Raw genomic sequence first — 14,902 nt, 5'->3', positions numbered from 1 at the left:
CTGATGTGGGCATCTGAAAGACCTCAGGGATGAGAGAAGGGCTAGAAGGCTGAACTGAGATTGGGCTTCAAGCAATATGGCATCACCAGGGTCTGGATGGGGAACAGAGCTGCAGCAGACTGATCTCTGGTCTGGAACAAACTGTTACAAATGGCCCCACAGAGCTAGAGATCTGGTAAAGAGCTCTTCTAGCCAAAAGAAAAGGATGTCTATCCTGAATTCTACAAGTGACTAAAATATTAAAAAACAACAACAACAACAACAACAACAACAAAACCACTAATCTATACTCAAACTCTCCATGAAACCAACAGAAATGAGAAAAATTATATTCTTTAGTAAAGCAAGGGTGAGGGGATCCACATTAACTAAGCCAAGATGCCACACACATTTCACAAATTGAAAAAAAAAAAAAAGTTGAATCTACTGCAGATGGGATCTAATAAAAGACACTTACTAAAGACTGAATCATACCCAGGGACTCCTTCAAACACTGAGAGCTCAGTGTTTGACTCCAACAAGTCAGTAGTGGAAACTGTGAGAAAAGTCTACCCGACCCTTTCCTTTAGTGGAGGGAGGCTATGGCACTGGGGGTGGGAAGTAGTCTCCTTAGCACTTCATTGCTACCATAAGTCAATACCTGACAGAAACTGCTTTACATGGTGATGGGGGGGATGGGGGAGTGATGTTAGTCAGAACAGCTTAAAATAAGTCCATTTGTATTGCTGCCTTGTTTTAAAATGGCTCCCAAATTCTCAGCTGTTACTTGAATGTATTTTTAATTCTTAATATTTGATAGTTGATATCTGGGAATCTGACATTTCTCAGCCTTATTTTTTTTCCTACATTGTGAAATTCTAATGAAAAACTCTTGAATGATATGCTTGACACAGATTTTTTTTTAAGGGACAATGCGGGAGGATGTTAGAAAACACCTCCCCTTTCAGAAAAAATTATATTAATGTATTTCTGACATTGACCTGGAGATAGCATTTTGACTAATATCCTTCTTAATCTCGGCTCCATTGTGAGGCTAAAGAGATGCAAAGATCCAGCGTCCATGCCAGGGAGGACTTGACCACAGCACCCAGAACCCCTTCTGGAACATGCACATCCAACAACCATCCGAAAACCAGTCACCAGGCACATAACTTCACATCGATGTTATTAACCTCTTATTATGAAATAATCTTACGAAAGGTAATTAAAAGGCACAGAGAATATTAATAACTCTATTTTTTAGTATTTCTTGTCCAACTCCAGAGTGCTAAATAACTTAATAACTTAACCAGCACATGCCAAGCAACTTATTAATAAGAACAGAAGGACCAGAGATAAAATTGAGAAACTGTGAAGATATTCAGTACTTAGTCAAGAACCCAGCAGATGGGAAGGAATCCAAAACATAACACTTAATCTTGGGGTTCTGTAGAGGAAAATGTTTTTCATGTCTTCATACATGAGTAGAAACCAAGTTTGAGATTATGCTTCCCTTCCATCGTTGACAGGACCTCTAACCCCCAGATCCAGCTGTGACTCACCTTGCACTATGAGGTGGACCCGGGAAGTTTTAGGGTGGTTGTCTGTCTGCACAGAGCAGGTGTACGGGCCTTCGTCATACACATCCACGTTCTGGATCATGATGCTGTACTGGGTTGGAGTGTTGACCAGGATGATCACACGAGGGTCTATGGACCACTTGTCATTCCCAGCATAGAGGATGGTGCTACGGTTTAGCCAGGCCACCCGGGTGACTCGGTCATCTATGGTACACCTGTAAGTGAGGGGTGTGGAGAAAGGAGAGGAGGGATGTGGGGGAAGTGGGGAGAAAAGGGGGAAGGGAAACATTGAGAAAGGGAAGTGGAGAGTGGGAAGAGATTGTTGAGAGATTGTATTAGAAATGTGGTTGCTATATTTTGAAGACTAAATGAAACAACATAACCCAATGTTAAAGGAAACAATCAATTATTGATGAAACCTCCTAAATATAGGGTAACAGTGGCCTGAATCATCTTGAAGAACTGATGATATAAAATGATTCCTATTTGATTTAGGAGCATATTATGTGAATATCTTTGCTGTATATTTGCTTTCCATCTTATTTCCCCCCCTAGGCTTATATGAAAATTAGTTTATATTTCTTGAGTACATTTACCACATTGTGGGAGAGGTGGCCCAGGGGCATAGGGGAGGGAAAAGTAGATCAGTATTTCAAATAAGGTCACAGATAATCCAAAAAGCAAATACCTAACCTGTTGTTAGTCAAAAAGTGAACATATTTACTGCCAGCCCTCCCTGGTATCCATAATCTCCTTGTACCCCTAAGCTACCCAAAGCCTGCAAACTACAATTTATAACACGGATTGATAAAATTCACCTTACAAACCCAACAATTTTTGAGAAAGTCAGGGCTACCTCTAAAAATGTCAGCAGAAAGAATAAGAAAGTGGTCAGTTAGCATTCCTTTTCCCTCTTACAGCCACCCCCCTCCAAGAGAATAATATAGCTAATGTCACCTTGGACATCATCATGGTAAAGAGCTAACCTCTATTCCCTCATAACCTCACATCCATTCCTCCCTACAACAGGAAATGATGGAATTTCTTTTTTGGTGTGTAAGACTTGCAGTCTTTCAAGTTTAATGCAGAAACAAATACACCTGCTGGTCAGAAAGAAAATTTGCATATGTGCATCATGATCCTATAATCTGTGAAAAGAAAAGAAAAGAGGGGCACCTGGGTGACTCAATAGGTTAAGTGTCTGATTCTTGGTTTAGGCTCAGGTCATAATCTCCGGGTCATAAGATTGAGCCCCCCATGGGTCTCTGTGCTGGGCATGGAGCTTGCTTACTCCTTCTGCCTGTCCCCACTGCTCACTGTCTCTCTCTCTCTCTCTTAAAAAAAAAAAAAGAAAAGAAAAAGGAAAGGAAAGGAAAGAAAGAGAAAGAGAAAAAGAAAAAGAAAATAGAAGGGAATCCCTTATAAATGTGGATTGCAAAGAAGGGTGTAGTTAAAGGCCCTAGATATGCCCACCTGCCACTTGTTGCTTTAGTCTGAACCTGAGTTACAGTATCTGGACAAATAGGAAAGTACAATTATACTTGTGCTGCTCTCTGCAGACATCCTAGCAAAGAGGTATGAGGCCCACCTTAGGGCACAAGGAACATGAATCTAGCACCTCCACGTGAGAAAATAGAAAAAACATTGCCATATCTCACCAAATCTAATCCCATTTTTTTTAAATATTTTATTTATTTGACAGAGAGAGATCACAAATAGGCAGAGAGGCAGGCAGAGAGAGAGGGGGAAGCAGGCTCCCTGCTGAGCAGAGAGCCCGATGTGGGGCTCGATCCCAGAACCCTGGGATCATGACCTGAGCCGAAGGCAGAGGCTTTAACCCACTGAGCCACCCAGGTGCCCCTCTGATCCCATTTTGACTGAAAGCAGAGAGCCTTCTGACAAGGCTCAGGGGATGAAAGCACCAAGGACGCTGGCAATGAAGGAGAGATCAAGCACATTTGAACATACTGTTTTCCCTTAACAATGTGGTCATCCTGAATGGCCATAGGAGCAGAATAATACTGAAGCACTAAAATAACAATTTCTGTTGAAAGAGGAAAGTGTGAACCACCTGGGTGGCTCAGTCATTGGGTGGCTGCCTTTGGCTCAGGTCATGATCCCAGGATCCTGGGATCAAGCCCCAAGTTGGGCTCCCTGCTCAGCAAAAAGCTTGCTTCTCCCTCTCCTACTCCCTCTGCTTGTGTTCCCTCTCTCCCGTGTCTCTCTCTGTCAAATAAATAAAATAAAATCTTAAAAAAAAAAAAAAAAAGAAAGAAAGAAAGAAAGAGAAAAAAAGAAAAGAAAGGGGACAGTACTCAGTTTAACAACATACTCTCCCTGGTTGGTATGGCACACAGAAATAATACTAGCTTCCAATCACAGAAGTCTTATGCATAAGTCCACCTGTCAGTCAGCAGGTCCTGGCAACCTTGGGATTAGACTGATAATTAGATGCTTTCAAAAGGCAGCAAGAAGAAATTTTTCTCTTCTAACTTTTCTTTATTTGCTGTTTTTCAAACTACAAAAATGAAGTAAGCATGATTAAACATGTGAACAAATGAGGCCCTTAATTTGGTAACATTCTGGCTACTTCTTCCACATCTCACTCTTTACATACATATATTCACATATGTAAAGACTGTGTTGATTTATTTACCTGAAATAGAATCATACTCTAACATTCCTAGAATTAGTTTGTTTGTCTCTTTGCTTTTTAACTTGACACAGACATCTCTGAACACCGGTAGTTTGGGGGCCGACCTTATTTGCCATCACAATACGATAATTCAAGGATCATTGAGTGACTGCCACCTTCACAGGTGTGTCATGGTGATTTAAAAAAAAAAAAAAAATGAAGCCATCCTGTTTCTTCCATATCCTGCAACCCTAGCTTCAGTCTCTATGTAGTTTTTCCCTTCTCTAGCAACTTTCTATTTCCTTTATGAAGACCAAAAAGCCTTAAAGAACATTCCCTACTCTACATTTCCAAAAGCATTTATTAGCAGGAACAAAAATAATAATAATAATAATAAGTTCATTCATTTACTCGCAGTTGCAAATGATTGATAAGGGTTAGTGTGCAACCTTTCTTTATGATAGCTGTGTTTTCCTAAACACCAAATCCCTGTTTGAGTAACTCCTAACAATGAAGTTCTAATTGTGCGATGCCAGGAACTGGCAAGCCTAGAAGTGGATGGTAAATTGGGACAGAGTAAAGAGAGTCACCTTCTAATCCCCAGGACCACACAAACTCAGGTGACAAAGTACAAAAACATATTGTTGCTTTCATTTTGGTAAATTATGTAACCTCTTGCACATTTTTAAGTTGATATAATTTTTAAAACCCAAATTTAAAGGATGCATTACTGGACTGTGGAGACTATTCAGATTCAAAGTTAAACTGTCACAATATTCCTTTATATATCCATTTTTTTTCAATAAAATTAAAATGCAATAGTGATTTGATTATCTAGTTTCAAAATTTATGAACAAGCTCTTCTTAATTAGTCATAAAATGTACATTGTTCCTTTTTAAAACCTTAACTTTTGTGTTTCCAATATGTCTTCTGTAGGATTTTATCTTGATGTAGTATTTCAGGCTTAAAAATCTTCTATTGATCAGCTCTCATATTTATTTGCAAATATATATAGGGAGATTGAAATTGAGATTTCTTTTATGTCCTGTGATCATAAAGCTCTGAGTAATACTATCTTCTTTTAGAATGAGTTATTATTACAAGGGCAATATCGACAAAACAACATAAATATATTGTCCATGTTTTTAAGTATAATTAAACATAAAAAGTAAACTTTTACTGGAAATCTAGTACTTAATGGGGTAAATGAAGCTTTTCAAAATTGTACCTTGAATAAATACCATTGCTGCTAGAATGAGATAGAGCTCAGGACCCATTTGATTCCTATTTTTGTTTGAGAAAAACCTAGTTCACATAAGCAAGTGAGAATCTTGTATAGCAGTGCCACTCAATTCTTTGAACCCCTTCCAAGATGTGTGCCAACAATCACACAGTAATACAGCTTCAAAAATTATTTTAATGATCTCACAGCTGACAATTCAATTAGTTCCTCCTTCAATTTCTTTCAAAGCAACGAACTGACTTGCAAAAGGCTTTGTAACTGAGTATTAAATTTATTCAATTTCACAATATCTGGACAGTATACTGCTAACATTTTACCAGGTCTTATCAAATGACTATTAAAGATATGTTTCTCTTTTACTTAGAAGCATGTAGTTTAACCCAATACAGCCAGAAAGGTAGGTAAAACTGAATGCTGTTTATTTTAATAGGCCAAATCACATTGTCCTCTGCCAGAAAACACCTCTTTCTCTCTCTCTCTCTAATTCCAAGATAGAAAAGGCATCACTTTGCCATGAATTTATTACAAATATATGTCTGTGCTTCCTTTGGTGGGGTCCCCCTTCAAAGGGAAGCCTTTTTTTTTTTTTTTCTTTTTGAAAATAGTTGGATGGTGTGAATGAAAATGAAAGTAAAGGTAAATTCTTTCCTGGACAACTTAGAAAGTGGGAACCGTCCAAAAGGAGAACCAGAATTACAATTTAATTTCAAGCACCTTCTCAGGCAGATTTATTTAGGAAATCTGAGATCTTGAATGCATTCTCTTAAAACTTTCATTGTGCTCGATGAAACAAGAAGGAACCAGAGAGGGAGATAAACCATAAGAGACTCTTAATCTCAGGAAACAAACTGAGGGTTGCTGGAGGGGAGAGGGGTAGGAGGGATAGGGTGGCTGGGTGATGGACACTGGTGAGGGTATGTGCTATGGTGAGCGTTGTGAATTGTGTAAGACTGATGAATTCCAGACCTGTACTCCTGAAACAAATAATACAATATAAGTTAATTAAAACAAAACAAAACAAAACAAAAACAAAAAACCTTTCAGTGCATGTATAAGACCTACAACTGCAAGTTGGAGTGCATGGAACTCGGCTCAAATTACCAGGGGGTTTTCCAGGGACTGACTTTAAAATAGGTCATTTAAAATCTATCCTCCAGAGGCAAAACATACTCTCAGTGCCCTGCCACACAGCCCTTGGAAAGCCTTGTGTACTCCTTGGGTAGACATACCCTAGACATGTCTATGGCCCAAATTACCTGCTCTTGAACCTGGGCCTCATTAGTGAGCATAGGGGCTAAATGGATAAATCTATCTCTCTGAATGGGAGAGAGCTGGTTCATTGAGTCTGTACAGTCCTAGAACCTAAAGAATGATAAAGACACTTGTGAGAATAATGGTATTGTTTGAGGGACAAGAAAGAAACATAACAGGGAATAGTAGGAAGAAGAATTCAGAGAAAAATTTTTTTAAAAAATGCTTAAGTGCTCTTCTAAACCTGGCTCCTTCCCTGCTGTTTATGACTGTGTTGGACTCTCATTAACCAGAAGCACACAGAGGAGAAATTTTTATGTTACATAAGGGCATCCAGGAAGAAAGTTAAGAAACATTAATGACAACTTTCTAATTTCATGAAAACTCTTTTAAGTCTCTCAAATTCTTACTTTTAAACAAACCCTATCTAGTGCTCCTTGATAAGATAGAACTCATTACAACTCTACTGTAATGTCTTAAATTACATAGTACTTATAGTTACCTAGGACAGTTTAAGAACTTTCCATATATTAAATCACCTGATCCTCATAACTACCCTTTGAGACACACTCTATTACTATCATACTTTAGAGATCAAAAACTGAGATGCAGAGAGGCTCAGGACTCTAACAGCTGGTACAACTGGAGCAGGGAATTTAGACCTAGGCAGCCTGGTATAGAATGCCTGCACTTAAGAGTTGCAGTCTTCTCCTTGAGAAGAAAGTGCTTGTGTCTCAAGAATCCAAGTAATAAGGCCAGCATGAGTTTTTTGGCATTATCTAACCATTTTCCCACAGATTTATGGAACTTAGTATTTATTTTTTTTCATAAGAGACAAAATAGCTTAGGAGGACAGGACAGATACTGGGAAATGACTTCTGTACATTCTTAAACCACTCTAGCTATTTGTGAAGAATGGAAATACTCAGAAAGTTCAAAGAAATGCCCCAAAAAACATTGGAGGAAAGGGATCTTGCAGGCAAAGTTGTCATTTCTGACTCCACTGAATATGGGACATGGGATTAAGATACAGAGTCATTTTGCTTTGTTTTCGAGGAAGAGGTACAGATAAAGGAAATCGATGTTTTCAAGCAGTGGTTCTCAAACTTCATTCTGTATTGGATTCAGTCAGAGAGCTCTTTGAAACACAGATTGCTGAGTCCAGCTCCCAAGTGCTTCTGATTCAGTGGGTTGGAAGTGGGCTGAGAATCTGTATGTTTAAGTTCCCAGGTGAAGTTCATGCTACTGGTCTGGGGACTTCTCTTTAAGAACCACTGCCTTCAAGAAACCAGACAAGAGACAAGTTGGAATTTAATCAAAATAATAAGATCTTCCTAAAAAGTGAAATCAGCCAGCTTTAAGGTTTTTGTCTGTGTTCTTCATGTTTGCTTTTGTTTTTATATTTTGCCTCTGAAAATACAATATAGAAAACTACCATGATTCACATTACAGATATTTAATCAATATTTAATGCATATTAGACAATGTTCCAGGAACCAAGAATGCTGGCTGGCAAACAGACAAAGGTTATGGGCCTTGAAGCCATGTCCAGTGAGACAACGAAAGCATATAAGTAAATAAGCAACTTAGTTTCAGAGAATGGCAAGGAGTAAAAGCAAAGCAGGTTAAGAAATGGTGAACGCCATGGGGCCTGGGAGCATATCTGAGACAGAGGGGTCAGGAAATGCTCTCTGGGACCTGCATACTAGATGCTGAAGTTTTTACAATCTTAAATCTGAATGCAATCCAATGCATGTCTGAAAATCACGTCTAACTTAAAATAGAAGTCACATCTCAATTATATTCACAAATAGCTGCAGGAACATTTAGATATTATGGGTAACTAGAGAACAAGTAATTAATTAATTAATGAGAACAAGTATTGTATTTTATTTATTCACTTATTTAAGAGAGAGAGAGAGTACATGAGCACAGGAGCACAGATTGGTGGGGCAGAGAGAGCCTTATGTTCCACGCTCTGCTTGAGCCTGACACAGGGCTCAATCTCATGACCCTGAGATCACAACCTGAGCCAAAACCAAGAGTTGGAGGCCCAACCGACTGTGCCTACCAGGTGTCCCAAGAACAAGTATTTTAAACCATGTATTTGGTTTAAATCTTACCTGCATGGTTAACTCTGTAAATGTTAGTGTTCAGATAATTGAAAACTGGCATTTTGAGAAACTGAAGTTAACCAGAAAGTGTCTACCCTTTTTACTGGGATAATACCTAAAATACCTTGCATGCCTCTCTGTCTTAATGAGTAGACAGTAATGAATAGAGTTTAACCTCTAATACAAATGCATCATTCTAAACCTCCACTCACTCTTTTTTGTAAATGCAATGTTAATTTAGAATATCCTGGACTTCTTTATTGAAGGTACAACATTGCATTTCTTTTACCCACTTGGGTTATATATATCACATGGATCAGAACCATGTCAGTGGTCTTTGTTTTATCACCAGCTCCTCCCAGAGTCCATCTGGCATCTATTAGGTGATCAGTACATATTTATAATGATCAAAAGTGAGACAATATTTTTCAAACTGGTATCAAAAGAACCCACAAAGATTATAGATAATGATGTAGTATTATATATTTTAATGTTGCTATGAGAGTAGATCTTAAATGTTTTCACTACAAATAAGACATGTTAATTATGTGATGGGATGGAGGTGTTAGCTTTTGCTAGGTGGTAATCATTCGCAATAAATAAGTGCATCAATTCAACATGTTGTTCACCTCAAACTTAAAAATATTATATGCCAGTTATATCTCAATAAAACTTGGGGGGGAAAAAAAGAACTTATAGAAGGTGAAGTAGATATCCTTGGAGATATTTGTATGTGTGCATGTCTCTGTAAGTTAGGCACACATACACAGCATCCATGGGTTCTTTACTTCTATTTTTTTTTTTAAGATTTTATTTATTTATTTGACACAGAGAGATCACAAGTAGGCAGAGAGGCAGGCAGAGAGAGTGAGAGGGAAGCAGACTCCCTGCCGAGCAGAGAGCCCGATGCGGGACTCGATCCTAGGACCCTGGGATCGTGACCTGAGCCGAAGGCAGCAGCTTAAACCACTGAGCCACCCAGGCGCCCATCTTTACTTCTATTTTTTAATTTAGTGTTTTCATTTGTAAAATATTCTGAAAAAAATAATATATACCTATTCTGCAAGTGGTGACCACAATTAGATTTAAATGTTCAGATTTGTGTCTATTATTACAACAGCATCAAAGAGTACTTCTTCTGTTGCCTCAGGCTGATGAGAAAATACAGAAGTGCACTTAGGGTTCAGCAGTACATTTCTGCCAAGGAAAGCTAAAGGATGCCAGGGTCCACAATAGTAACAAAGGTTCTCTAAAGTTGAAATGAAATGATGTGCAGAGAGAATTCATATGGGATGTACTGGAGTCAAAACCGATGCTCTGACAGCAGTCAGTACCATATTCAGATTGCAACATGGAAATTAATTTTAATAAAACATCATCTGCTCCATTAAATTAATGTTGTTAATTTTAGTGGTTATATATGCGTGTGATTTATAATTTTAGATTTTAGAGTCATGTGAATATTTAAAGGTTAACGGATTTATACCAAATTATATAGATAGATAGATTGATTGATTTTTACATAATGTTACTACTGGGAATCCCTGAAACCTTGTCTCTGTCTACGCATGTCCCCTGTCTTTAAAATGGCCTTCTAGGGGCACCTGGGTGGCTCAGTTGGTTAAGCGACTGCCTTCAGCTCAGGTCGTGATCCTGGAGTCCTGGGATCGAGTCCCACATCGGGCTCTCTGCTCAGCAGGAAGTCTGCTTCTCCCTCTGACCCTCCCCTTCTTGTGCTCTCTCTCTCATTCTTTCTCTCTCTCTCAAATAAATAAAATCTTTAAAAATAAAATAAAATAAGATGGCCTTCTAAAGAATACTCAATTTAAGAAATGCTGATAAAGATGACAGAGTTGAATGTTAAAGCTCCAATATGCATTTTCCTTGAATTTCCTTTTCAAATTTTTGTTTTTGCTTTTGAATATCTTTGCCCTTTTATATAAATTGAGTTAATTGAATATTAGTTAGGAACCTTACATGCATCAAAACATATTAATAATACCAGTTTGAAAAATGGAAGGAAGAACTTGCTTTAGAAAATTCAAAGACCAATAACAAATGAATTTTTTAAAGAAAAGGAGAAGAGGCAAACCAAAATGAAATATTTGCAGCTCAATTCCCAAGGTATTCTAAATTGCACAAAGCTGTTCTCCTGGGAAGCTTTAACTACTCAGTTATTTCCTGAGTTACAAATACAGCCAACTCTAGAGCATCAACAAGGACCCTAAATTATGTAAGGGAAAACTTTATGATTCAGATAGTTGAAAAATTCAATGAGAGTAATAACTCTGCTAGAGCTAATATTTGCTGATAATGTATTGGTGGAGAATATACATGAGAGCTTCTGCAGAAGAGTTGGGGGGGATTAGAGCTTCTTAGATAGGGTCCAGTATGGAAATATTTCAGTCCAGTACAAGACTGACTTTGAAGGCTGACAGATACATGACACCTGCAGATTGCCCCCTAATTGGAAGATGGTGCCACACTAACAACATCTGGAGGTGGGGAGTTACATTAATACACAGAAAGAGTGCATGAGTTTGTTTGTGTGCATGTGTGTATGTGTGTAAGTGGGGTGTCATCCAGAGAAAAGGAAAAAAAAAAATATACAAATGCATGCAAAATTGGGCCCTTGAGAAAAGTGAGCATTTCAAACCAAACTAAGGAAGTGTGTTGTATCCTGAAAATGGTGTCACCTGAAGCAGAAAATCAGCTGCAGGATGATGATGTGTTGTGGTTTCAGCCATGACCGATGATATATGAGTCCATCAGAACGGTGCTCATTGTGTCCCCAAGCAAGCAAGGGGAACTTCCCTTCCCCACAAGCACAATGAGGGCTCTACCTGAATGTAGAGAGCAACTTCACACACCTCACCACCCAAGTGAGGCAGCCAGGAAGAAGGCAGTTCAGAACAGAGCATCTGATAGAACGAAAGAAAATGAAGGTAGTGATTTATGTGGAAAGATGGCTCTGCAGAGAAGTGAAATTGCTTACACCCACAAAGGGGGTTAAACAGCATGGCTGTGGGAGGAGAGAGGAGGAGAGTTCCTATCATGGCAGCAGAAGGCAAAGCATAGGGTAGCTAAACGTAATTATGAAGAGAAAAGGTCTGCAGAAAGGCAAGAGGAAGCTCTCTGAACAAAACAATGAATGATTGAGCTGGCTTCTTCCTGGACTTCAAGATATTCCGTAAATTCACAGTATATTGGGAAGATAAGTATATTGGTTTCCTAAGGACACACAGGTAAGGGCAAAATAAAAATGGCAGCTAAAACCATCAAAAGAGACCAGTGCCTGCCTTCAAGATTCTTATGATTTTAGGTGAATGATAGAAGACAAGAGGATTAAAGAGATACTCTTCACATTCATGGACATAATAAAAAGTGTAAATTCACCCATTAATAAATATTTATTAAGTATTTACTAAGTGGCAGACACTCGACTAAGCCATGTCTCTGCCCTCACGGTATTTTCAGATGGTGGAAGAAATATGCAATCAATAAACCGTGAGAACACTTGTATACTTACTACAAACTGAACTGGGATGGTTGCTGGGACAGTCCATGAACCAGCCATGGCATGGGAAACCCTGGTTAGATACACAGTATAGAAATGGGCCTTTCTTAACGATTAGCCTAAGGTTGAACACTGAGACAGAACACCAGTCACACGCGCTGGGTACAGAGAGCATTTTAGATGGAGGACAGGGAAGATGTGTAGGCTCTGAGAAAAAGGTTGATTCAGGTAAGGAACAGAATGGATGCTACAGTGGCCCAAGCAAGGAAGATGGGGAAAATGGGTAGATTCCTTGAGACTGGGACACACACATATCTACTGTAAAAAGTCTGTATTTTACTCTAGCTGTCATGGGGAATCCTTGAATATGTTTATGTGGAGGTATGCCATAATCTAAGTGATGCCTTTTATAAGAAAATGCTAGACTTCTAGGGAAGAATGAACTGTAGCAGGACAGGATGCAGAAGAACTACTGGATTCCTGTAGATATGAGAGAGAAGTCATGTGACAAGGGGGTCCACAGCCCAAGGAAGGGGTAATGGAGCCATAAATGAAGAAAGGGAGTAAGGCATGAATGGACAGTGAAGTGTGTTGAAAATATTTGCAGCCAACACTTTCAAGAATGTTGGCAGCAAAGGTAGAAAGACAAATGGAGCCATCAAGGACACGAGGGTCTTCTGAGGTTTTTATTTTGTTTTTGTTTGTTAGTTTGTTTCTTTTAAGAATAGAAATACTTGGGAACGTATTCATTTTATAAATATTTACTGAACACCTATCGGGTGCTAGAAATTGTCAAATTTTTATATGCCCACAAATTACCTGTACATCTTATTAATTTAGTAGATCTGGTTGAGGACCAGCATTCTGCATTTCCAACAATTTCTGTAATTATACTGATGTGCTAGGGACCACACTCCACACAGCCCAATTTTAGGTACTACAGATGCAACTGTGAATAAGACAAGGACCTTCTTACATTCCAATGTATAAGTATATGCTGATGAGGCTGATCTTATTGAATGGGAAAACTGTTGATGCTAAAGAAAGGGGGAAAACAGAGAAAAATAACCAGAAAGTTGAAAAACTACAGATCTAGAACCCATGAAGAAAAGGATGCTTCATCTGTTGACTCCTAGGAGAAGAAAAAAAATAATAGAAACACAGGAGCATTTGTGGATCTGGTCAGAGGAAAATAAGGAGGCTACTGAGTGATCGTTTCTATTTTCTCTGAAGGAGAGGGCAAAATGAGCAGCTGAAAGTAACTGGGACAGTAGGAGATGGGGAAGGAGGATGCAAGACAACATGAAATAGCTGTTTGCTATTATGAATAGCTATTGCAGAAAATGAGAGCAAAATTACTGGGGAATTCTACTAGTTACACAGGCTGTGCTGAGCTCCATTTGTAGTTGATGGCCAAGGATTTATCACCACAATACTCTGCCAGCTTTGAAGAGATTCTCCAGCACTGCCCTGCTGTAGACACAGAGAGTGGTTACTTTGGTTCATCCAGTGTTGGAATATGCCAGATGGGCAAGAGAGAAGCAGCTGAGGATTAAAGGAACTGAAAAATAATTGAGTGAATAAAGAAGATAACGGGTTAATGGATAGAGAGAACCAGGTGGGTTCAACGCACTGGAAGACTTAATAAGGTCTTTGAATAAATGAGCTGGAATGAAAGAGAGTGTACATGAGAGAAAGGAGGAATATTTGGTGATCTTGCAACCGTGACCTTTGTCAATGAGGGATTAAACTAACTTTGAGGCCAGGTGGATCATCTAGGTGGCTCTTAACAATATTGAGAAGGATGGTGGGAGTCAGGGGCTCTTTTATGAGCCTCAGTGACATATGTAAACTGAGCATTGTAGACACAGTATATTATGATGTTAAGGAGAGGGCCCTGGGATCAGACATATAAGGGCTCTGCTACTTACTAGCTGATGACCTAGAACAAGCCTTTTGTTTAACCATTCAGAACATTATTTTCCCATCTGTGAAGTAGGATGAACATATTTACTTCACAGCATTATTTGATATTATTATGAGCCTGAATGAAGTAATACCTGTGCAAGAGTCAGAATTGTACCTGGCAAATAAGAAGCATTCTGTAAACAGAGACTGCTCTATTGCTACTGTCAAAGAGCTCTCTTGCTTCATTTGGAAAACTATAATTCAACTTTTATTATCTGGGAGTGTCTGCTAATTTAACCAAGGGATATGGAATCCATTTGCTTATTACTTTCTAAGGCGTTCTGAAGCCTTCTCTTTCTGTATTTTCAAATCCACAAAGAATGGTGTTTGCTTTAGGGTTTTTGAACCCAGTTTCAAAACAGGTCATTCTGCTGGCTAATAGATCAGAAGTAACATGGGATTTACATTTATAACATTACCTAGCAAATCAGTCCAGTGCTTTTCCAGTTTACCTCTAGATTCTTTCACTTCTAATAAGGCCTTCCTTCTTTTCTGAAAATTTCTCATTCCAGAAGTATCCTGTACATGACCAATGCACAGCTGTACAATAGGATTTTATTTCCCTCTAAGGTTTATTTTCTCAGCTATAGCCACTGAGACAACTTTAACTTTGT

The 14,902-nt window shown here is 38.7% G+C and overlaps 1 protein-coding gene across 1 annotated transcript in view; it reads right to left on the bottom strand.

Annotated features, from left to right (window-relative positions):
• Positions 1-1,768, bottom strand: part of LOC308351441 (opioid-binding protein/cell adhesion molecule) — a gene marked incomplete at its 3' end in the record, with an annotated part of 225,156 nt that extends 223,388 nt beyond the window's left edge. The window contains exon 1 of the mRNA XM_080817081.1: positions 1,542-1,768. Coding sequence (XP_080673207.1) covers positions 1,542-1,641 — 100 coding nt within the window. The 5' untranslated portion in view covers positions 1,642-1,768. The remainder of the gene's footprint in view (positions 1-1,541) is intronic.
• Between the last annotated feature and the right edge of the window lie 13,134 nt (positions 1,769-14,902).

The sequence above is a fragment of the Martes martes genome (genome assembly GCF_963455335.1).
Source record: "Martes martes genome assembly, chromosome: 10".
NCBI classification, from domain to species: Eukaryota; Metazoa; Chordata; class Mammalia; order Carnivora; family Mustelidae; genus Martes; species Martes martes.
The sequence above is the reverse complement of the archived record's forward strand: the minus strand, read 5'-3'. Positions and strand labels throughout refer to the sequence as shown.